The sequence below is a fragment of the Phacochoerus africanus genome, chromosome 8 (assembly GCF_016906955.1).
Source record: "Phacochoerus africanus isolate WHEZ1 chromosome 8, ROS_Pafr_v1, whole genome shotgun sequence".
Classification (NCBI taxonomy): Eukaryota; Metazoa; Chordata; class Mammalia; order Artiodactyla; family Suidae; genus Phacochoerus; species Phacochoerus africanus.
The window spans coordinates 73912820-73938089 of NC_062551.1; the positions used below are offsets into that span (position 1 = coordinate 73912820).

At 53.0% G+C, this 25270-nt stretch overlaps 1 protein-coding gene across 3 annotated transcripts in view; it reads left to right on the forward strand.

The window, feature by feature from the left end:
- Positions 1-25270, forward strand: part of LOC125133618 (kazrin) — a 464224-nt gene that overhangs the window by 287097 nt on the left and 151857 nt on the right. Inside the window, exon 1 of one of the 3 annotated variants that reach the window (XM_047791951.1) lies at positions 10928-11366. The exons of the other annotated variants lie outside the window; for them this stretch is intronic. Within the exon in view, the coding sequence (XP_047647907.1) occupies positions 11159-11366 (208 nt within the window). The 5' untranslated portion in view covers positions 10928-11158. Of the gene's footprint in view, positions 1-10927; positions 11367-25270 lie in introns of those variants that run through there. 3 annotated transcript variants of the gene reach the window in all.

Sequence of the window (25270 nt, forward strand, 5' to 3'; positions counted from 1 at the left end):
GTTATTGATGCTGGAGGCTGCTCCAGGGGTGGAATCCACCGTTCTGTCACTGGGAAGGGTCAGGCTCTTAGCCCCTGCTGGTGCCAATGGCAAAGCTCTGGGTTAGTGAGATCATCTCCCTGCTGAGAGGTGCTCTCAGCCACAGGGCAGCTCAGGTGCACAAGCCCGCACCTGGCCCATGTGCAGTTCCTCAGACAGTTTCCTGGTGGGCTCTGCGGCCAAGAGGCACCTTCCTAAGGCTGATAGGAGTGGAAGAGTCCGGGAGATCTTTTTATCCAACCTCCTAATTTTATAGATGGGGAAACTGAGGCCCCGGGAGGGAAGAGGGTCCACCCAAGGTCACCCAGCCAGCAGAATAAACACCCACATCTCCTGACTCCCTGTCCCCTGCCCCTTCTGATCTGACATAGGGCTCTCCCGGAAGTGGTCAGTGGTGAGATGTACAAAGAGAGACAGATAGGCAGACAGACAGATGGACCCAGACAAGCACTGGCTTTGCCTGTCACCAACTGTGATCTAACACCAGTGGCTGTGGACTCCATGTCTGGAGCTGCCAGGCAGGTCACTTACAGGGGCAACAGAGCAGTGAGGATGGGTAGGGGGAGGGGATCCACGGTCACCATGTGGGATAGAACAGGCTTCTACCGCCAGACCTCTTGATTTTTCCAAAATAAAGTTAAATATCTGAATTGGGGGGCGTACATTATCCTAGTTTTTAAATGTTTGGTGCCAGCTGGAGATTGGCGCTTGCTGTCTACCTTGGAAACAGATTTGTAAAACGCCTTTTAATAGCGCGCTAGGAAAAGAAGACACGTACACAGGCCGCAGTTGGCTCTAAGGTGACCAGCGTGCTCCCTTCTCTTACCCTCAGTTTACTCTGCTTTAAAACGGGTGTCAGGAGTTCTCTTGTGGCTCAGCAGGTTGAGGATCTGGGGTTGTCACTGCAGCATTTTGGGTCACTGCTGTGGCACTGGTTCAGTCCTTGACCCAGGAGTTTCCACATGCTATAGGCACGAACAAAAATAAATAAATTGATTCATTAATATAATATAAAATGGGTATCATAACAGTGCCCTCTCTCATAGGGCAGCTGAGGGCTTAAAGGAGATGAGCCACTAGAGGGCCTATCGTATTGCTGGGACCACAGTAAAAGGTAATAACGATTGTTCTTTGTTAAGACCCATCCTTTCCTAGGGAGAAATGGGAAGGGGTTTGTTAAGTCTAGCCCAAGGCAACTGGGAGGCCCTGAGCCAGAACTTAAGATCTTTCCATCAGGAGTTCCCGTCGTGGCTCAGTGGTTAACAAATCCGACTAGAAATCATGAGGTTGCAGGCTCGATCCCTGGCCTTGCTCAGTGGGTTAAGGTTCCGGCATTGCCGTAACCTGTGGTGTAGGTCGCAGACAAGGCTTGGATCCCGCGTTGCTGTGGCTGTGGCGTAGGCTGGTGGCTACAGCTCTGATTCGACCCCTAGCCTGGGAATCTCCATATGCCGTGGGAGCGGCCCAAGAAATGGCAAAAAAAAAAAAAAAAAATTATATATATATAAAAAAAGATCTTTCCATCAATCCACAAACCAGAGTGTATGCTTGCTCTGTGCCTGGCATGGTGGGCACATATCAATTTGAGATCCTGTCCCTGCCTTGAATTTATAGGAGAGGTAGGTTTAGCACCCCACTCCCCAGCAGCTCATGGGGTTCTTTCACCCCAGGAATCCTGAGCATCCCTTCCCCGGGGCCCTAATCAGGGAGAAACATTCTCTTTTCAAAGGGCGGGTGGTTCTTCAAAAAGAAATGCAGCTTCTTTCACATTAGGAAACACATTTCTGCTTGTTTGTTTTAATGAGAAACTTGAGGGGGAAGATGCCAGTCCTTCCTACGGATCTGTTGGACAAATCTGCCTCCTGAAACCAGTTCCAAAGATATTTAAGGGACAACTCTGGGAAAAGAAGAATTTAGAATTCTAATTAGTCCCATTGGGACTGGGGGCCGTTACAGATTTCTGCCCTGAGAACCTGGAGACCAGAGCCTAAGTTTGCTTCCTGAGGTCCAGGGTGCCCACTGTTCTTCCTCCTGGGCTTGGCCCACACTGGGGCAGCTGGGGGCAAAGTCAAGCCTGCTCCTGGCGTTGCTGGAGGCCCTCGCGGCCGCAGAACCACGCCCCCCCCCCCAATCTGCTGTGCGTTGGTGACGGAGGCCGGGTGTGCTCTGCCTTCAGGGTTGGAGAAGCGGGGAGTCGTTCTGGCTGACTTGCCTGAGTTCTGGTGGGCGGGCAAGCAGGTAAAGCCCGTAATTACAGGAAAGCAGCCTGGGGCATGTGTGGACAGGCCTCCTGGAGCCCAGGCAGGTGGCCTCCTGACAAGGGAGGGCCCCAGAGTTTGGACTCTGAGTGCAAAAAGCCATAGGGTGGGGGAAGGGTGGTTATGTAACTGTGATGCTACAGCCACTGAAAGAATGACCTGGCTACGCGCCACTGCCTTGGTTCCCCACCCTTCCAGAAGGACGTGAGGACTTTGCAGTGCAGGCATGTCAGTGGCCGTCAGCTTTATCAGCACCAGGGTTACCTGGAGAGGGCTGCTCAAACAGACTGTCAGGCCTCACCTGCTGAGTTTCTGATTCCGGAGGTGGGGGCAGGGCAGAGAATTTGCGTTTCTCATAAAGGCACAGGGTTGGTGCTGATATAGCTAGTCCAGGGACCACACTTTGAGAACCACTGCTCTAGACCTTGGTGAAGTCGGTCTGCTTGGGCCCCTGATTTGCTGTGTGCCTCTGGGCCAGTATCTGAGCCTCTCTGGACTTCTGTTTTTCTCAGGAGAAGCCAACTTCGTCTTTGAACAGATAAACCCCACTTCAGTGTTGAGAAGCCTAATTACTATTTGCCAGTAGCTCAGAGACCTTCACATGAAGGGCCCAGGCCTTTGCCCAGGTTCTTATTCCATGGGTCTAACCTGTTTGTGTCCACTGTGAGAGCTGTTGCTTTAGGAGAGACTGGCACTTTAAGCCTTAAAGGGACAGGACAGTCCAGCCTCTCAGCCTCAGTGCTCAGCCTGCATGCCAGAATCTTGAAGTCTATTGCTAGGTCTAAGAGATTTTCTTTCCCATGTCCCTTTAAGAGCCATTCCACAGGCAATGGCCTTGGAGATGAAGCTGGGAGAGGGAAGATGTAGGAATCCAGGCCCTTCCTGGTTCCAGGGAGGGAGGAATAGTTTCTCCTTTGCAGAAATTGCCAGTCTTTCCCAGGGGCTCACCTTAGGCCTGCATGGTGTCACATCCCAGGTGCCCAATACAGGCCAGACTGCATGGTGCTTTAGCTCTGGAGCCCAGTACTGTGCCTGGCCCATGGTTGGTACACATTCAGTATCTGTTGAGTCGGGGAACGAATAAATGAAGACAGACATGGTTGAAGTACTGAGTTTAAACTTACTAGCTGCATGATCTTAGACATTTCACCAAAGCCTTGGTTTCTTCCATTGTAAAAATCAGAATAATTAACTTTTATAAAGGTGAGAATTTATGGCATAATTATTAAGAGAACCAGCTCTTCAGCCAGAACTGCCTGCCCCTGAACCCTAGTTCCACCCTATTTTACTGTGTGACTTCGGATAAGCTACAAAGCCTCTCTGTTCCTTGGTTTCCTCATTGATAAAGTGAGGATTATAATAGTACTTATACAGTGTTGTAAGGATTAAAATGAGCTAATATGTATAAAGTGCTCTATCCAATATTACTAAAAACCCTCAACAATGATGATTCTATTTCTGTGCATTGGTAAATTAAGTTACAGCATGTAAGTGACAAGTACCTAGCAGAGTGCCTGGCACAGAGGTGGAAGTGCTCAGTAAACAGTGACTATTATTTTTATCTTGGTCACTCATTGACCCATAGCCATGTGTGTCTCTTGAATCACACAGAGGAAATGGAGACACAGGGGGCCTGAAAATTGCAGTGATGGATATAGTGTTTTCTTTCCCAGGAGCCACCACCCCGGTGTCGAGGGCTCCTGTTGAGGAAGGTGAAGTGCCACAAGTGGCCACAGGGGGCAGCAGATGATCCTTTCCTACATGCGTTGCAGAGGCTTCGTTCCCTGAGTCCTGGCTTTAGGGGGTAAAGGTTGACTGTTCCACCTTACCCACAGGCAGGAGTTCCCCATAGCCCTGATGTGGAAGGTAGTCCCCAGAGAGCACCCCTCGCTTCTGAGGATTAGACTTCCAACCTTGTGTTTACCAGCCACATCATCTTGGACAAGTCCCTTTGTCTTCCCTAAATCTGTTTTATCATCTGGGACATGGGGATAGAGTGGTTTTGAGGGTTGACAGAGTGAGAAAAGGCATTCCCTGGGGTGAAGTGAGTGCTCAATGACACTTGTTGCCAAGGTAACATGACAGTTATTAGCCCAGACTCTGCAGACGGACTACTGTAAGCTTGAGTCCTGCCTGTATCACTCATTGGCTATGTGCCTTCAGGTAAGTGACTTAACTTCTGTGTCTGTTCTGCATCTGCAAAATGGGGATAATAATAGGACACATAATTCTCAGAATTGTTGAGAGGAGTAAGTGAATGTATAAAGTTCTCAGATCAGTGCCCGGCACATATGTTAGCGCTATGTGCGTGTCTGCCCGTATGATTATTGGAAGTCATCGTATTTTTGATGTTATTATTATTTATTCTGAATAAGCTGCAACATTTCAACTTTCTGCAGAAACCTCTCTGCTTGACATGAACTCCCCAGAAAGAGGCTTAAAGGAGATGAGGGAGCTGTGGCTCGCAGGTGAGGAGGACTTTTTCCTTTGGTTGCAGTTGAGAATCTAACTTGGGATGCAAGATGGTCTGACAGGCAGGGCACAGAGGCCAGCCACACTCTGAAAATACTTCAATGCCTAGCTCTGAGCGAAGCTTCTGCCTCTAGGGCAGGTCCTTTGGAAACTTCCAGAGGGGATCAGGCTCTTCACCAGGTCATTTGGGGCCCAGGAAAGATTGCCAGAGGGTACCCATGAGCCCATGACAGGCACACAAAAGTCTCCAGCCAAAGAAGGCCTCACCAGGACAGATGGCAGGATGGACCAGGGGTAAAATCCTCTATCCTCCAAGGGCTGAGGTCTAAGTAGGTTTGGGGGAAAATCCCAGTCTAATCCTCCCTGCTGCACCTGTGCCCCAGAGGCCAACTGGGATGACCAAGGGAAGAAGAGATCAGAACCATCCCCACTGGTGCCCTCGGCCACAAAGGCATCCTGGGGAGCAGATCAGAGGCTGCAATCTCCATGGAGACAGCAGACTGTGCTTGTCTGGCTTAGACACAATGGGTATGTCACTTCCCCCACCCCACCCCCGCCCCGCCGGCAATGTCCTCAAGCCCATTTTTCTGAAGGTTTACTTTGTGCTGAGCATCATTCAGAGCTCTGCCGGTGCCTCCTACCACCACCCTACAAGATAGTGGCCACAATTATCTCCATCTTACTGATGAGGAACCTGGGGCTTCCAGGGGTGACTCTTTTGTCCCACGAGTGTGTGTCAGAGCCAGGACTTGAGTTCTGGCCTCTCCGCTTCCACGGAATGTGTCCCCAGCCTCTGGGGGCATGGGAGGGAGAGGAGAAGCATCCAACATGGTCCTCCGTGAGCTCTGCCTCCCGGTGGCCTCACCTGCTCAGCATCCCTCCCAACCCGTGTGAGGGGACCTAGTGACTCACTTCCAGTGAACAGGACAGGGACAAGGGGGTGGATGTCATTTCCAAGATTAGGTGACAAAGACAGTGGTTTCCATCTTGGGCACGCCCTGTCTTGCTCTCTTCTGGAGCCCTCGGAGGGAGGCAAGGTGCAGTTTTGCGGGTAGATGTATTGCTCTATGGCAAAGAACTGAGGGTGGCCTCGGGCCCACAGCCAAGGAGGAGCTGAGGTTCTTGGTCCAACACCAGACACTGAATCTGGCTAGAGCCCTACGAGTGAGCTTGGGAATAGATCCTCCCCAGGGGAGGCTTGAGTGAACCCTAGCCCCAGCTGACACCTTGCCTGCAGCCTGCCACCCCGGATTCCTGACCCACAGAAACTGAGAGATAATAAATGCTTGTTGTTCTAAGCTTCTGCGTTTGGGGGTGATTTGTCACGCAGCAATAGATAAGTCATGCACTTGCTGTCACTACTAGCATCACACACAAAATGTAGCCACACAACCGCTATGAGAAGGATTAAAAAGACCAGCTCAACCGTGGCAGGCAGAGCTGGGAAAGCCCTTCCCACAGCTGCTAACCCAGCCCTTCACTTTGCTTTTGCCATTGAGGGCCCTTAGATGCAGACACAAAACGACCCTCTTCCACGGCCACACATAGGAGGTTGCTATGGAAGTTTCCAGACTTCGGCAGCTCACGAGGGTGTTAGGGACAAAACGGTGCAGATTCCTAAGAATCCACAGGTCTTAGTTCCAGGGGTTTGAAGAGAGTCATGTTGGCTGGAAGATCTCAGTAAAACCTCTTCTACAAATACTAAAAACGGCCAAGGGCGGGGGGGGACTCGAAAAATTCCAGTGGGCTCAAATATTCAACTTCAGGCAGATATCAAATATAGTGGGACTCTTTCATACCAGGCTTCCAGGTTTTCTTCCTTAAGTCAAAATGTCATGTCACCTGCTGCTGTGATCTAAAGGAAATTTTCCAGAGCCCCCGCTGTGGCACTGTGAGTTAAGAATCTGACTGCAGCGGCTTAGTTTGCTGCGAAGGCACAGGTTCGATCCCCAGCCTGGCACAGTGAGTCAAAGGATCTGGCGTGTCACAGCTGTGGCTTGTATTCAATCCCTGGCCCGGGAACTTCCATATGCCATGGGTGCAGCCATAAAAGAAGTAAATTAATTTTAAAAAGTATAGGAAGTTCCCTTGGGAATGAAGGGGCACTGTGAATGGAAACTGCACTGAACCCTTGTGTCCTTGTGCCCTGTTGGCCTGAGGTCAAGGTCATGGGGACAACATCTGGCCTCAGAGCTTAGAAGGAGAGCAGCTTCCTAGCCCTTGGCCTGGTTGCTCGTCTCCTCCCCACCCCCCACCCTCATCTCCCTGCCAGTTTCCCACTACGCCTTTGCTCCTTATGAGTCTTCAGGAGGACTGCATGGGGACAGTGCCTGCAGCCTTTCCCCCCCTCCCCAGATCCTTCCTTTCTGCTGCCTTGCAGAGGCCGGACACAGCAGACCCTGGAGAAGGACAGAGTGAGCCAAATTCCAGGCCCAGCTGTCTCCAGCATCAATTCTCAGCATCCCCCAGGGAGGCCGTGAAAATCTTCTGGGAGTAGAACCAGCTACGAAATATGCAGATCCCACTGCAAAATGAACGTGCAAGGGCCCTAATTCAAAACTAATTACAAATGTCAAGGTCACAACATTAACCTCCATGCAGCATCCTTCTGCACAGGTTGCGTGGTCAGAAGCTGCCCTGGTCTTAGAATCACCAATGAAAACAGCCCTGGAGGTACTGTGCCTGGAGGGAGTGTCCACATGGCCCAGGGCAGAAAACAGACTATTGTCCCAGCTCCTGCGTCTCCTGTGACAGAACTGAACAGAAATGTCTCCTGAGCCCAGGGTGTCCTCATAATCAGAAACATACCTCGAGGAAGAAAGACCTCCCACCCAAGGCAGATGGTTTTCTGGAAGGCTGCAGGCTGCCGCTGCTATTGGGGTTCTGCCTGCTCGCAGGGTTGTGCATAGGGGGATGGAGAGGCTGGGGGAGGCCTGGGCGGTCTGAGAACCCCAGAAAGAGTGGGAGGGTGGGCCTCCCTGCCGTGCGAAGTCCTGGTCCTGAGTGTGAGAAACACACACACACACACACATCCAGGCTAAACTTCACTAAGAAAGAAGAGCAGCAGAATTTCCCCAGGGCTGGGGGTTTGAGCAACAGCTTGGCTTATTGAAACATCAGTAGAACATATGTGCAGACTCCTGAAAGGATGCAGAGGGACCAATAAGCACTGGTGGCCAATAAACCAAATAGAAACTTCTAGACATTTCCTTGGTTGTCCTTTCTCCACCGTCTCCTCTTTCTTCTGAGGTTCTAAAAAGTTGCCAACATTTCAAACTTAGATTTCATGTAAAAATTCATATTCCTAGTAGCTCTAAAAAAAATTTCAGAACCTCTGGTAACAATGGAGCCAAATTTCTCTATGACAGCCGTCTACTGCCTCCTCTACAGTGGCTTTTTTTGCCATAGTCCCCACCACTCCCTAAGGGCTCCCTGACATCAAATCCCAGAGGCAAGTGCTATACATCCATGCCTGTGCTGCTGTTTTCTTATTAAGGAGCTAAGAGGAAAGTGCATGTTCCTATCAAAAGTGGGAAAGTAGGGGAGTTCCTGTCGCAGCTCAGTGTTTAATGAACCTGACTAGCATCCACGAGGACGAGGGTTTGATCCCTGGCCCTCCTCAGTGGGTTAAGGATCTGATGTTGCGGTGAGCTGTGATGTGGGTCACAGATGAGGCTCAGATCCCACGTTGCAGTGGCTGTGGCATAGACTGGCAGCTACAGCTCCTATTAGACCCCTAGCCTGGGAACCTCCACATGCCGCAGGCATGGCCCTAAAAATCAAAATAATAATAATCAAAAAAAAGGTGGGAAAATAGGAGGCTGACCAAGAGTTCCATATACTTCGAGAAATATGGGAAAGAGCATGTTTCTTTGTGGGATTGAAGAGCCATGCTACCAGTTTAACACACAAAGAATGTCTAAGTAAAAAGAATACAGGAAGTTCCCATCATGGCTCCACGGTAATGAACCCAACCAGTATCTATGAAGATGCGGGTTTGATTCCTGGCTCTGCTCAGTGGGTTAAGGATCCGGTGTTGCCATGAGCTGCGGTGTAGGTCACAGATGTGGCTCAGATCCCACGTTGCTGTGGCTGTGGCTTAGGCCAGCAGCTGCCACTCCGATTCGACCCCTAGCCTGGAAACTTCCATCTGCAGCGGGTGCGGCCTTAAAACGATAAAAATAATAATAATAAATTAAAAGAATAAAATAAATGAAAAGAATACCTAAATCCCCAATGAAACAGAGCACAGCCGTGGATGCCCTGCCCGCCTCTGTTGTGTCTCCTTGCGTGCCTGAAAGCATCTGAAACAAAGTCTCCTGGACCAGATGTCTCCAGAATGCAAGGGCGCTCCCAGCTTCTCCACCCACGAGGGCTCAGAACAACCTTTTCTTCCGTTCTGCCTCTTATCCCAGCAAAGGCAGAGGACTTGGGGGATTCCCAGCATCTTCTGTCACTGGGCATGGGGTCAGTTTCCTTCTCCCAGGGTGGTGTGGGTGTTTAACCCTATGGCTGGTTTTCTTCCAGAGCTGGAAGCACCACCTGTCAGCCCTCCACTGGGCAGTCAGGAGTCCAGTCAGAGAGGGGTGGGGGGTCTGAGGCAGCCCTGTGGCCCTCCACAACTGGGCCAGTGTCCCAGTCATTGGGAGGGCAAGGACAAGGGAGGGGGGGTGGGGGTGGGAGCTGGGAAGGCCAGGATGGATGGTGGCCAGGCCACAGTGGTTGGTTGCTCAGAGGCAGGGTTCCTCGCCCACAGACAGGAAAGGGACATGTGGAAGGCTTTAGAGACTTTTAAAGGGGTAAGTAATTTGGTTCCCAAAGCTGGTTGGAGAGCCTGCTGTCAGTACCTCCAAGTTCCCAGGCCTCGGCCAGGGGGAGCAGCAGGTTACTGAGCCAGGCCTGGACAGGGCGGGGTGCATCCTGCCTGGAAGGGGAGACTGAGAATCCACAGAAAGTGTGTGGTTCCTTACCCAGCCAATGTCACCTCTGCTTCCCTGTCTGCAGTGAGGGATACCGGGGATCTGCCTCCTGAGGCTGTGGGGCGATAATTAGTCCTTCCAAGGAGCATCATAATCCCCAGATCAAAAGGGGTTCAGAGCTGCAAACTACTTTACAGCGAGCTGGGCCAGCCACTAGGGCACCCACTGCAGAGGGCAGGTTCAGATTTGCAGACCCTTGAAGAGGGCACCTCCTTCAGGGCTTAGCTGGCCTAATAACTGATCCCTCACCCTGGCCCAGGCCTCCCCTGGAAACACCTAATGTCACATGGCTGCACAGAGGGGAGCTCATGAGTAGCACTGGTGATGGTCAGGGTGGGAATTACTGATGCCCATTTTATTCAGGAAATGAAGGGTAGGCAGAGGACCCTCCCCAGATTACAGCTTCCGGTGGGTAAAGACCATATTAGCCACCCTCCCCCCAACCCCAGCAGAACAAGCTGCTCCAGTATTGTGTATTGTGTTCATTTAAAGAATGGCTGGTCCAAGTTCCCTTCCAGGGCTCAGCGGTTAATGAACCCGACTAGGATCCATGAGGATGCAGGTTTGATCCCTGGCCTCACTCAGTGGGTTAAGGATCCAGCGTTGCCGTGAACTGTGGTGTAGGTGGTCAGCTGCAGCTCCAATTTGACCCCTAGCCTGGGAACCTCCAAATGCCTTGGGAGCTGCGCTAAAAAGCAAAAAAAAAAAAAAAAAAGCTGGTTACAGAACAGGTAAGTGAAGCAAATGTCCCAGAGCTCCCACCCCTTTTCCTGCCCGATTTTTCCGCCCTCTCCCGGCCACTTAGTGGGACTTAAAGCTCTTCAGCTAGGCTGTCACCAGGGTGTCAGAAGCGTGGAGAAACGGAAACTGGGTACCAGCCAGGTTGTCCCCTTGATGCACTCACTTGAGGTTTTCAAAGACCTGGATTCAGGCCTGTTACGCCCTGTGACACTGGCCATCTTTCTATCCTTCAGTTTCTCCAGGAATGACCACGCTGGGGATGCGCAGAGTTGCGAGGGCCTGGCGCCCAAAGGCCCGTGGATACCCCCCGGCCCCGGGGCGAGTCTGGACGCCGCCGAGAGGCCGGGGGCGGGGCCATGGGCGGGGCCATGGGCGGGGCGAGCGGCGGCCCTCGCCAGCCCGGAAGCAGCGGGAGGAGGAGCCGCGGGAGTGAGAGTCGTTCCCACGTGAGAGGCTCGGCGGTCGAATTCCTCGCGTGCGGCGGCCGCGCACCGCCCCGCGTCCGGCCGGACGGAGAGCCCTGGTCCGGCGCGCGCGGGCGGCCGGGCGGGCGGCGGGGACGGCGCTCGGCTGCGCCTCGATGCGGCGGCGACCCCAGGGTCTGTGAGCCGGGCGCCCGCCGTCGGAGCCCCCCGCGCCGCCGCGGGCAGCGCCCCCCGGGCAAGCGGCATGCGGGCGGCAGACTCTGGCACCTGGGAGCGCGTCCGCCAGCTCGCAGCGCAGGGAGAGTCGGCGCCTTCCTGCGGGGCCGGGGCCGGGCCGGCGCGCCCCTCGGGGCCCATAGCCTGCGAGCCGGGTGCGGACGCGGCGGGGCCCAGCGATCGGCCCCGCGCCGGGGCGCCCTCGGTTCGAGCGGATGGCGACTGCAGCCAGCCGGGTAGGTGCGCGCCGGACGGGGAGGGCAGCTCGGCCGCAGGCCCCAGGAGCTCCGGGGCCGGGCGCGCGGGGGCGCTCCCTCCCGGGATCCGGCCGCCGCTAGTGGCAAAGTTCTCGCCGTGCCGGGAGCCCTGAGCGCAGGACGGGGTGCAAGGGGAGACGCGCGGAACGCGGAGTTACTTTTCTGTGTCGGAACGGGGGTTTCGGGTCTCCACGGCTTTCCGGCGAAGCCCACTGGAGAGCTGCAGAGGGAGGTCAAGGCCACGCCTGCCGGGGCCGTGTGATCCCGAGGCGCCCGGAGACCCAGGTCTGGGCCGGATCCCGCGCCTGTACTGGGAAGCGTGGGAACGGGGCCAGCCTCGCGCTAAGTAGGGGAGGCCCCCTGTGACCAGACCTGTAACCCACCTGGCAACCCCATAAAGTGCCAAGGGAAGCGCAGCCTTCCCTCCCACCCTTCGCAGAGGAAAGTGAAGATTCGCATTTGCTAGGAGCGAGATTTCTCATACACTTGAACGACTAAGCCGAAAGAGACATTGCATTGCCACAGATGCAGTGGTCTGTGTATTGTTGGCTAATCCGCCTCAGGCTGAGAACTGCGTTTGAGTGTTAAAATGTTCCGAGTGGATGCCCCCGTCCCATTCCATTCTGTTCCAGTCTCAGCTGGTCGCTCTCGGCTCAAGTTAGGTTACGTGGGTGGGGTGGGGCACGGAAACCCCTGGATCCTCATGACTCTAGGACAGGAAGATGGAAGATGAAGGGCTTCCAAGCCTCATCGGTTTGAAGTTCGAGTACTTCTTCCAGGAAAATTGGGAGGGGGGGAACCACATGATTATTCATTATTTCTTGAACACCTATTTCTTGTTCCAGTAATTTACATGCAAAGTCTTCTTAAAAATCTTATCCCCACCCTGGCAGTGAGGCTGTGTTATATCCAGGAAGATAAGGACAAGAAAAGGCTGGAGTTTAAGGGACTTGCCCAAGGCTCCAGAACCCTGAAACCATGGTACTGGAATTTCAGATTTTGTCTGTGGATTGACACCAGACTGCCTCTCCCAGGCAGCAAGCTTACCAACTCGGAAGCACCAGGATTATTTAATAATTCTTTCGGAGTTCCCCTCATGGCTCAGTGGTTAACGAATCCGACTAGGAACCATGAGGTTGCGGGTTTGATCCCTGGCCTTGCTCAGTGGGTTAAGGATCCAGCGTTGCCATGAGCTGCGGTGTAGGTTGCAGATGTGGCTCACATCCCGAGTTGCTGTGGCTCTGGCATGGGCCGGTGGCTACAGCTCCGTTTCAACCCCTAGCCTGGGAACCTCCATATGCCACGGGTACGGCCCTAGAAAAGGCAAAAAAAAAAGGCAATAATTATTTCTTCCTTATGAGAATAAGGCCGACTGCAAGACCCCCTAATTCCAGGCTTCCTGTATTGGTCTCCCCAGGAGACGGAATCCTGGGGGGGGGGGGGGTCAGTCCCAGCCACAGGAGCTAGGACCACCAACCAGCTGACTCTGATCACCTGAACTGCGCTGGTGTCCTGGAACAACTGAGGGTCTGGAATAGGGACACTGAGGCCTGGAAGGAGCTTGAGTCCCTTGGCCCTTGGCTTTGGGGCTGGGCCTGCTGAAGACCGTTCCTCTAGCATGGGGCAATTAGAGCCTAAGACGGCCTGATGCGAAACAGCATAGATGCCAAGAGGAAGCAAGTGGGAGGGCTTGGGCAAGTTGCTTGATCTGAGACCCAGTTTACCCATCCGTAAAGTGGGGATATGAATAATGGCAACTAGGAGTTTGCATCGTGGCTCAATGGTAATGTTTCCAACTAGTATGCATGAGGACGCGGGTTCAATCCCTGGCCTCGCTCAGTGGGTTAAGGATCCGGCATTACTGTGAGCTGTGCCATAGGTCACAGACGCGGCTAGGATCTAGCGTTGCTGTGGCTGTGGTGTAGGCCGGCAGCTGCAGCTTCCAATTCAACTACTAGCCTGGGAACTTCCATAGGCCGTGGGTGCAGCCCTAAAAAAAAAAGCCAAAGAAAATTATAATAATGTCAACTAACACCTTGATCATTCAGAAGCTAGTGTCTGCCAAGTACCTTGCCTAGTTCATAGATGATGCTTAATGAATATAAGTTGTCAGCTCTGCTCATGGGGGACCAACCAGTGCCCCCTTTGACTCAGTTTCCCATTAGGATGTGTGATGCTGTCTGCTCCATCGTGAACTGTGTTGAGATGACATTTGTCTTGTCTGTAAAATACTTCAGTGATTCAGGGCTGACTGTTTTGCCTTTGGAGGTTGTTATTAAGTAAACATGTAGAAGAGGCCTGGGCGGAGATAAATGTCTTTACTTTGTGTGTATCTAGACTCTACTTGTGTATTCATAGTAGCAATGCCCTAATAACATGGTGTAGCTGAGAAACACCTGTCTCTGAGGTCCGGGAGTGGTTGTTATTCTGGGGGCCCTCATGGTGTCCCTTTAGGGCAGAGAGCAGTGGAAATCTCCTTTCCTGATCTCCAGATGGCATCACTGGTGTGAAACAGGATCAAGCCAGCAGCTAAACCAGAAAGTTCTGCATTCTCTCTACCCTTCACCCTCTCCTGGTCTCTGGTTCTTAAATACCAAATGCGGTTTCTGAGAACGCGGGGTTTTCATCTGGGAGGTCACTGGGAATTCTTCTGGCCTAAAACTGCAAGCTGAAATTATTACTGAAATAAATACTTTAGCCAGACTGTGCGATAACTTGCCCCAGGATCTTATTACACTAACCCCCAGCCTAATGTGATGCTCAGATTAAGGAGCTGAAAGGAGGCCCTTTTGGATGACAGTCTGGAAGTTGGCACTTTCAGAAGTTAGGGAAAGAGAGAGGGGAGGGGATGCTTGCTTGGTGGGATGGAGGCCTGGCACCTTGACCTTGCTCATGGGGGATGTCCTGAGATTGGCAGGGTGATAAACCTTTACTGGTGACAGCTCTGGCCTCTGGAATGGGGCCATTTCTAGGGAAGGTTAGTATTTGGCCTCAGACTAGGGACAGAAATTAGACACAGTGCTGGCTGCACCTGGTTCTGCCCCAAATCTTTGACCTTGAGATACTCTGTAACTCAGTTTCCTTCTTGGTGTTGTGGGAATGGCTCCCCTGGAGGCGGGCGGTCCTTCCAGTCCTTCAGCAGAGTGTTCAGGTGATCACTGAGCCTTTTTTTCTTTTTTCCCTCACCTACGGCACATGGAAGTTCCTAGGCCAGGGATCGAACCTGTGCCACAGCAGCAACGCAAGCTGCTGCAGTGACAGTGCCGGATCCTTAACCCGCTGTGCCAGAAGAGAACTTCCCACTGAGCCTTCTTAGACGGAGAGCTTGAATGATTCCCCCCCTTGATGGTCTGTTCATTCAGTCACATTTCTGGAGCTTCTCCTCCTGCCAGGCACTGTTGTAGCTGCCAGGGATGTAGCAGCAACCAGACAACGGCAGCCCTTGTTTCCATGGAGCTTATATTCTGTGGGAGGAGATTTCCAGGAGGCAGATACACACAGGATGTGTCAGGGGATGGTTAGTGCTTTGCAGGAAAAAAAACAAAAAAACAAAAAACAAAACCAGGTGAAGGGTTAGTGAGATGGGAGCAGGTGCTTTTGAGTATTGAGGTAGGTGATCAGAGAGGGGTGCATTTGACGATGAGGTGTGTGGGGGCTGAGTGCCGGAGGCAAGAGGATAGTGCCGGTCCCTGAAAGGGACCAAGTCATTGTCTTAAAGTTGTTGGCAAATGAGTATCTTGGTAGACTGGGCCCTTGATCTCTCCATTTCTGAAGCCTACCCAGGCCACCTTCTTTATCTGTCGTTTGAGTTCTTAGCTCCTCTGGCCCCTCCCCCTCTCGTAAAGTCCCCTGGGGGAGGGGATCAAGGGCCAGGCTGGGTGCTAACCAAACTCAGGCTTTGTCTCAGTGCGTCTCCTCCTGCAACCCACTGGGAGGGGCATTTGCTGATTCCATCCACAGACGGGAAGCTGGTGCTCTGAATATTTAGTACGTTGGCCAAGATCACACAGCTTGTAGCTATCATAGCCGGGACTCGGCCCAGGTTATAGACCCCAAAGCCGCGTGGAAAGTATTGATCTTAAGAAAGTAGACCGTGGTCAATGTCAGGCCCATTTTTCCTTTAAATTTTTATCTTTAAAAAAGAAAAAAAAGTTCGTCCTCTCCTTGACATTTCTTGTTTTAAGCAACCCAAGCGTTTGCTTATCTCTTGTGCCTTTAGCAATTTCCTCGCTAGGCTTTGCGTTACCCCTTTGGTAAAGGATTTCTGCTGGGTTGGGGCTGAAATTCAATCTCTACGTTGGAACTGGGAAGGCTCTTAGAAAGCCACCCACCAGGACCAGGAGGGTTTAGTGTGGGCTTCCTCAGTAAGGGGGGAAGGACAGAAATAATTGGGGCTTGGCCGTTCTGGATAATCAGGAATGAAAGTCAGTGCTCTTGAAAAAAATTTCTTTTGGGGGGGTGGGGGCCTTGCCTATGGCAGGCGGAAGTTCCCAGACCAGGGATCATACCTGTGCCACATCAGCAACAATGCTAGATTTTTAACCCACTGAGCCACCAGGGAACTCCCAGAAAAAGTTCTGATTGGTTTCCATTGGGAGGTTTCCTGTGGCCCAGCCCCCTCCACCAGTGTCTGTTTAGGGAGGTGGACTGAAAGTTCCTTCTGCCAGAGCAGGGGGTACGGAGCACCAGGTTTGGAATCAAACACACCCTGGTTTGAATTCACCAGCTCTGCTGCTTATTAGCTTTATGTTCCCAAGCAGGTTAGTTTGGGCCCTAGCCTCAGTGTACCCATCTCTAAAATGGGATCATATTACCTGCCTCAGAGTTGTTGGACTGGAATCTGTATTGTTAGCATCCTTCCTGCCCATGCGGCCTGCCGTGAGGAAGAAGGGAAATTCCTCTTTATCCAGAGTCCGAGGGATTTGAATGAGTGTGTATGTAAAATTTTTAAAATTCTTTTAAGTTTGCAATAGTGGAATTTGATGAGACAGGTGGTTTTGAAAGCATCCTAGCTGCTTCTTTGGCCTTCTCAGTCATCAGGAAATTTCCAGAAATGGGTCTTTATATGTTTTGTGTAATATTCCAGTTGCATCAAATGGATGATTTTCTAGGCCCCTCCAGCCACTCTTTCAATCATCTCAAGAGCCACAGAGCATGCACGGCTCAAGTAAAGTAGCAAACATGAGCCCAGTGTTAGCCTCTGTCACCCGTCACACAGCCAGTTGACAAAAATGGAAGATCAGACACGTTGGCTTGTACGCAGATTTTAGCCTCAGCAGATAAGCATACCAAGCATGTCATTAAAGTTGTCCAAAGTAATTGCCGTGGGGACCCTGTGTTTGCTGTGAGTCACTAAGGGCTGTGAACACTCCAGAGAGGATGGCAAGCCCTGGTTACGAGGTGTGTGCGTGCCTGTGTGTGTAGTCATTTTTTACGAACTTACTCTCCTCCGTAAATGCATTTTGCGTTGAGTGCACCAGATGAGTGCCAGTGCAGGAGGGGAGAAGTCAGGACTGCCTCCTCTTCACAGGGACCACCCCTTCTGTCTCCCTTGGGGCAGCCATCATGATGGTGGGGACTTCAGGCTTTCTCTTGTCTGCTGTTTGGATGCCTTTAAGAGAAGCCAGTTAGAAGACGCTGATGGTGGCAGTTCCTCGGAGCCCTCGCCAAATGACATTAGCCCAGCAGGTGCTGTCACAGCCCCCAATTTGGAAGAAATTAATAGCCAGAAAGGTATGACAGGTGGGTGAGTCCCGCCTGGTGTCCTAGCCCTGAACTGGGTGATGCTAAGCCTGGGCTAAGGAGAAGGGGTGCTGGTGGGTTCGGTGGCGACGAGCTTCCAAGTGAGCTTTGGGGATGGCTGTGGGGCACACCCATCACCGGCTGGCCAATCTGCAGGTGCCGATAGCCTTGTGTTTTGTTGCTGCCTGGATTTGGAGGCTCGCTCAGGCTCCCAGCTCGTCTGGGCTGTAACTTTTCACGAGCATTGTGTTCAGCATCTTTTAATTGTACAGGAGCTTCAGAAAGCTCTCCCTGGGGGCTTAGAGAGAAGAAAAAAAACACAGAAGCTAGTTCCTATAGGCTTTATTTCCTCACCTTATGGCTCAGCCTTGCCCTGCGCTCCTGGCTTTGAAGTCCTGTGTGCCTGAGCAAAGAAGAATGCGTGTTTCTGTCTGGTTAGGTCTGTGAAGGATGAAGGATAGCTTACCAAGGGCCATCAGGAGCCAAGCACTGCATTCCTCGCGTTCCCGTGGGTCTCCCCTGAGCCCGGTACGGCAGCTGGCATCACCCGCATCTTCCAGGACAGACAGTTGAGGCTTAAAGAGGTTACACAGGTTGTCGTCAGTGGCTCGTGCTGGCTGCCTGCCCTGCTGCTTCTTCCCTTCGGTTTCATTCATCAGCTGATGATTCTCAGGGAAGAGGCTGTAGTGTTGGGAGTCATGAGATTTTTCCCATCATTGGCATCCAGCCAGCCTGGGGCCACTGGGAGGGGGGGGCCGGGGCCCAGAGCTGCTCCCCGCGCTCCAGCAGTGACTTACTCCACGCTTCTGGCCCAGCCGGACTCCAAAGAGGCTGCCAGCCCATGACAGGAGGTTCAGCCCAGGCCCTTTGGGACCCTGGAATGCAGAGCCCTGAGAGGGAAATCTCAGCCAGGATGGGGTCAATTCACTCCCTCTTCCAAAGCGAGGGTACTGAGACCCAGAGGACGAAAGGCAGAGGGAGTGGTTTCCAGGGTCAAGTGTGAAAACTTACAAAGGCACTTGGCTGTCTTGACAAAGCCAGACCTTCTGTCTCTTCACCCTCTTCCCTAATTCCCTCTGACCAGTGGAAAGGGGTCCTCAGACTCTGGGGACCACTGCGGTCCAGGGTGATTGCTAGTGTGCAGAGTCTCAGGTTCCACCTCTCAGCTCTGACTCCATAGGTCCGAGAAGGGGCCCCGGAATCTGTATTTTTATCAAGTGCCTTCGGTGATTTTTGATGCAGGGGTTCCACCAGTCAGACTTTGAGAACCTCTAGCCAGTCACCTTTCTGGAACTGGGATAATTTTAGAGGAAGCAACTGGGTGGGTGGGGGGGCACCTGCTCAGGCTTATCCCCACGCCCTGGCGTAATTCGTAGTACATCTTTTTCCCTCCCACGGGGGACCCAAAGTGGACCTGAGGCACACGGACAGCCTCGTGAGATTCCACTTCTTCCTTTTCTAATCAAATTCCCCGCCTCCACCTCTCCCTACCCCCCGCCCCCATATTCTCGAATCTATTAGAAGCACATGCATTTCTGTCTTGGGCTCTCACAAGACCGCAGCGGTAAGAAAGCAGCCAGTTAAGGCTTCGTCTTTGCTCAGATGTCCTGCCCTGAGCCCTGTCCACCACCAGCGTTCACATTTGACCTTTCACTCAGCTAATAGTCCTTCTTCCTTGAGCTCTTGGGAGGGGCCGCCCTGGGCTGGGTGCTGAGGAGTCAGAGGAGGCCACCCTCTTGATGGTGGTTCATCCAGATTCCTCGGGCTTGGTACCAATCCCACCAGCCCAGGCCACCCACCTCCCTGCCCCCCCTTGGATCCTTTTTGTCATTGGTCCAAATGCTGTGTCCCAGGCAGACGTGTTCAGCCAAGCAGCTTCCTCTCGGCACCTCTCCCGGTGCAGCCAAGAGCCTCGGGGGGCTGTTTCTATGACCTTATAACCTATGGACTCAGCTCCTTTGGGGTGGGAAGCCAAGGGGCCTGGGTAGCAGGGTGGGAAGGCTCAAACTATGCCCTCCCCAACCCCCCAAGTGGGAGGCCAGCAAAGAGCTGATTCTGGGGTCCATGGGCTGGTATGCAAACTCTGCGGCCCCCTGCTGAGACGGCCGCCCGTTGGTCCAGGATGGAGGTTGGGAGCTGCACCGCTTTTTGTTTTGTTTTATTTTGACCATAAAATACAAATAATATAAAATGTACCATTTTGACCGTTTTTAGTGTACAATTCAGTGGCATTAAGGACATTTACAGTGTGTGCATCCGTCACTGCTATCCATTTCTAGAACTTCTTCATCATCCCAAACGGAACCTGTACCCATGGGATAATAACTCTCCAGGCCCCCCTCCCCAGCCCCTGGTAACCCCACTCTGCTTTCTGTCTCTAAGCCTCTTCCTGTTCGTACAGTACCTGCAGGGCCCTGCACTTTTAACATTCTGCTCATCCCTGTCCCTTCCGTGATGGTCCCAGGACCATCAGGAGATTCCCTGTCCTGGCCCCTTCATCCCAGTATTTCCTTCACTTCCCTCATTTAAAACATGACCACCTCCCAGTGTGCTGGGCAGGTTTAGGGAAGAAACAAATTCGCTTACCTTTCTTGTGATTACAACCCGTATTGTGAATGCCTCTGTGATGCATTAAACACACTGTTTTTCTTGGGTTGGTTTTGTTTGATGTAGCCTTTTTTGAAAGGGAATGGCCCAGATTTTTATTAGTTTGTTTTCCATAACATGTCTGAGACTACTCAGTCTCAGGACCACCTGTCGCCCTGGGGAATGTGCCTTGGGCCACAGGGCAACTGATGCTGAGAAGTGCAGGGAGGCAGCGTCTTCTGGATGTGCCCTGTCTTGGTCTTGGAGAAAATTCTGCGAGCCTGGGGTAAGCATCCTAAGCACTCAGCTTCCCCATCCTGGCTGCCAGACGCTGCCTCCATCTCTCCTTTCAAATTAAAGGCTGGAGGGTTAGGCCGGTCAGGTCTGTGCCTTTGCAGTCCCAGACAGCAGCCACCTGCACACCTCGATTCCGCACCCCCCCCCAACCCCCGCCAGTCAAGTTCAGACGTCTGACCAGGGCTGACATCATCACGGATCTTGGGTCAGACCTTTGGCTATGCAGCCCGCTGTGGTGTTCCCTTAAACCACCCCCAGCCATGGTGGGCTTGCACTGGGGCCTCTTGCAGCACCAGCCCTCACCTTCCTTTGAGACCTTTCTGGCTGCATTAACAGCTGATCAGAAAGGAAATTTCATCCATGATGTGTTCCCCGTAGTCTCCCTCCTCTTGGGCTCCAGTTGATGCTGCAGAGGTGATGATGCTGCCCCCTTCAAGCTGGGCTGCATCCTCCCACCAGCAAGTGCAGGGGTTCTTTGGTGTGGGATCGAAATGTCTTCCCTGTGTTGCCTCCCTCTTGTTCCCTGGGAGAAACCAGGGAGGAGCCCCCTTTTATAGAAGGGGACGCGAAGGCAGACGCAGTGATCACTTTGGGCCAGAGCTGTCGGACAGAACTCTGCCCGGGTGCAAGTGTTGTATACATCTGTGCTGTCCTGTATGGTAGCTGCTGGCTGTAAAGTGTAGCTAGCATGACCACAAAACCGAATTTCAAATGTTATTTGAAAGGCCCCGTGTGGCTGGCGGCTACTGCCTCAGATGGCGTGGCTGGCCTCGAGTCAGGGAGGGACACCACAGATGTACCCGTGACTCGTCACAGCTCAGGATGCCCAAGGTGCACGTTTTTCCTCTGTGCTCTTCTGAGGCCGCCGTGCTTCTCCATGTGGTCTCTGGACCGCCGGCGTCGGAATTGCTCAGCGCTTGTTGTGGTTTTTAAATCCCTGGACCCCCTCCCAGACCCAGATAGCCAAATATCTGGGCTAGTCCCAGGAATCTACATTTTAAACATATTGCCTCCCCACCCAGGGGGTTCTGATCTTTTCTGAAGTTTGGGCACCACCTGCTCCTGCACGTTCTGTCTCCACTCCCATGGGTTTTCCCAGCCTTCAGGGGCCCATTGGTGCCTTTGTGCCTTTGTCCCCCATCCCCAACCCCCTAGCATCCCACCACAGACACCAGGCCAGTGGCTCTGAAGACCGGATGCCAAGACCAGCAAATCAGCCCCACCTGAGCACTTGCTGGAAATGCAGATTCTCAGCCTGCCCCCGACCTGCAGAATCAGAAACTGGGGGTGAGCCCAGCAGTCAGGGTCTTAACAAACCCCTCAAGGGGATGCGGATGCCTGAATCCAGTCACTGCTCTAGGAAGCTCCTCCCACTTAAAATTTTCCCCCAATTCCTCGTCCATCTTCTCCCTCTCACCCTCCTTCCCCCTGCCGTCTGGACCCTGGCCTGTCCTCTCAACAGTGGAAGCTGCCAAGACCCTTCCATGCTCGGGGATTGCTGGGTGTGTGGAGAGATGGTCCATCTGCCTTTCATGAGGGCCTCTGGGGATCCTGGCCATCAAGGGGTTTCTATAAGGGAGGCGAGCAGAGCTGCAGCCAGCAGCACCCCCACCCCCTCTCCCAGCATCCCAGGTGGTGGCCGCCTGCGCTCGCTATGCCAGAACCTCAGAAGAGCAGAGGGCCAGATGGGCCCATTTCCCTGGGGCCTCCAGGTCCCCTCTTGGGGCGGGGCCCCTGCTGCTTCCCCTGCATCCATCAGCGTAGAGGAAGTTGGCACAACTCACAAGCCGTGCTCAACAGACAGCCCTTGTCGATTTCACGTCAACCCGGTGTATACAGAAGGCCTGGGAGGTGGAGGCCAGATCAGACCTGCCTGTGCGACTTACCTGCTGTGGGACCTCCCTTGTTTAGGTCCCTCACCTCTGAACCCTGGCTTCCCTATTCCATGAAATGAGATCCATCACACCAGCTGGCTTATTAGCTCATGGATTTGTGACGGCGTTACCTGAGTCTGGGGACCTGGAAGTGCTTTGCACACTTGCAGGCACCTTTTCAATGTGGTTGGTACCCCCGGTGATCTTGTTCCTTCTTGGATGCTGCTGAGGGCAGACCTGCACTTAACTTATCCTGGTTTGCCCAGAACTCTCCTAATTTCAGCACCGAAAGGCCCTCAGTCCCAGGGAAACCAGGGCAGTTGGTCTCACGGCTTGTACCCCAGTGGCTTCTAGACACTCAGCTTTGCCAGCCACACTCAGCTGCTTTGGCCACATAGAATGGGATCTCCCACCCCCACCCCACCCTCCCAGCAGTTAAGGCATCACCTGCCTGACTCTTGACCCCTGCCTACCTTCACATTGACTTTCTGGCCCTGCTCTCACTTCCAGCCCATTCACATCTCTGGGCATCAGCTGACGGGCTGGTTGACCCACATCTCAGATTCCAGCAGAGCAGTCGTCATTAAATCCTATCTGCCCATTCATTCGCTTAGTCCCTTAGTGGATAAGCACTCACCTGAGTGCCTGCTGATGCACTGAGCCAAACCAGCCCGGCCCTCAGGGCAGTTACATTCTCAGGGCTTTGTTCTGTCCAAAACCATTAACTTGAACCCGAAGGATGCCCTTCCTCACCCTCCCTCTAGATCTGACGATGCTCAGGGCTCCTCCACCTGGCAGGTGTGGTGGACCTGCTCGGCCTGGGTGTGGTGCTGGGAGCCACACACAGTGTCAGCCCCTCTCCTGGCTCCTTTTGAGAGGCTCAGGGTCTCCTCACTGTGCTGCGAGCCAGCGTCTCACTCCCTACCCCCCACCCCCATCTCTTAACATCTCCCCCCTGTCCTGCACCATCGGCCCCTTGGTAAAGCCTTTCTTGCTCTTTCCAGCTGCTCTGTGCATGGTCCTTGCCTGGCCACGGCCGAGTCATCGGGAGACTGGGTCCTGCAGAAGCGTTTCTTGAGGGAACAGGGGCCATAGGGCACTGATATACCTGCCTCCCTCTGTTCTTCCGGAGCACAGTAGGGCTTCAGGAAATGCTCGGAGCAGAACAAAACACACATATGGAAATTTCTGAGCTGGAAGGGCCTTAGGAAAAATCTTGTCCGGCTGATAAACGGGCACACCTTTGGGTGAGCCTCACCTGGCGGGTCGGGCAGCATCTGGAGAACACTGGAAATTCCTGGCGTTTGGATACAAATATATCCCTCTTCCCTTCTGGCATTTGGGACCCCCCAAGTGGGACTGATGGAGAATGTGGCTTGGATGCTGTTCTGTGGGCTCCCTGGCCCCACACCCTGGCAGTGGACCCTGTTCTCAGGCCCGGGTCTGATGATGGGAGTTGATGAGCTCATTTGGTTTACTCCTGCCCTCGTCCTTCGTGTTGCCTGGTCACTGTATCTCTGCGAACAAGTGGGCAGCATACATTTCAGTTTCCAGAATCTTTGAGCCTGGTAGAGCTCCTGAAGTTCTTTTGTTCATTCGTTCTGCAAATAATTATGGTGCACTTGTCTGGATTAGAACCCCTCTTAAGTACCAGGGATATATATAGTCATAGAACAGTCCTGCCCCAGATGGAGTCTTCCCTGCATAGTACTTAAAGTCAAGGATACTTTCAGAAAATTAGATACCAAAAACTCTTCCTGTGTGTCCAGTGTCACTGAAAATGTCCTCAAATGCCCTCTGCTTTCCCACCTCGGTTAGCATGGCAGACACCTGCCAGGACACCTGCCTTTTTGGAACTGGGTCCTAACTCAACCTGAGCACCTTAGGACTGGTGGTTGTAGGTGGCTGTACACCTTCTCCTGCTTGGGCGTAAGAAAATAAGAATCCATTGTATCTATGAGTCTTTTCATTGTTTGCTTCTTTGTCCTCAAACCTAAGCCCAAATCCTAGTGAACTGGGAACTGATGCTCCCTAAAATCCTGCCTAACTGGGCACTGCGGCTAGCTGGGACCTGGTTAGAGGCGGTGTGATGGTGTGTTGGGCAGCCATGAGGGTGTTTGAAATGACCAGCAGCTCCTCTCTTCCCACTGGGCTCTTGGAATAGGCATCAGTGACATCTCCAAAGGCCATGTGTGGGAGCTTCCGTTGTAGCTCAGCAGGTTACGAACCTGACTAATATCCATGAGGATGTGGGTTCGATCCCCGGCCCCGCTCAGTGGGTTGAGGATCTGTCGTTGCCGGGAGCTGTGGTGTAGGTTGCAGACGTGGCATGGATCCTGCGTTGCCATGGCTGTGGCGTAGGCCGGCGGCTGCAGCTCTGATTCAACCCCTAGCCTGGGACTGTCCATGTTCCGCGGGGTGGGGCCCTAAAAAGCAAAGTAAATAAATAAAGGCCATGTGTCCTATGGGACTGTCTCTCCAAGGTGACTGGGTGTCTGTCTGTGGCCAGCCCTGCCAACCTATGGGCAGAGCCCTGCCCTCTTGCTGCCCCCAGGCCAGCTCCACCCTCCTGCTTCCAGGGCTGACTTGCTGATTCTGTTCTCTGGGTTCTTTTCAGAGACTTGCTATTTGCCAGGTGGACAAACCAGTGTTCTGAGTAGTTGTGCACTTAGAGGGACCCTTGCTTCTCCTTCACCCCCTTGTCACTTAAAATACTCCAAGGTCTCATGTCTTATGTGCACTCATGAAAGTCACACAGGAGAGCCTGATCTAGGGACTCCTGCTTTTGCAGGTTCCCTGCATTAAACAACTGAAATAAATTAGCTACCTTAATCATCCCATTTCACAGAGGGAGTAACTGAGGCACGGGAAGGTTAAGAAACTTACCTCTCAAACTCTGTCATGATCAAAGATTCTGGAAACTGAAATGTGGACTGTCCACTTGTTATGGCCGTCGAGCCACGAGGCAGAAGAGGTGAGATTCAACTCACAGTCCAGCTGGAGTCTGGCTGGAGTCCACAGTAGCCACTGCTCTCCTGTCCCCAGTGCAGCCGACTCGGCAGCTTCGTCTGTGTCTATGCTGAACTGCCACAGAGTCTGAGTGATGACTGACAAAAGACCTCTGTTCCTCGAAGATTCCAGACACACCCCTTCTGTCCAGGCCCAGCCCGGGTGGGGAGCTCCTTGTGGCTGCCTCCCTGGGCTGGTCTGGGTCCTTATAAAGTGGGAGAGCCGTGGACAGCTCTGTAAACTCCAGCCAGAGGTTCAGGTGTGATGTTCTCTGCCCAGGAATCCCTGATGGCCTGTCTCTCCCAGGGCTGTGGATTTCCTGCTTCTCTTGGCCTTGACGTGTTAAGGATAACAGAGGTCATAGGAGGGTCCGTC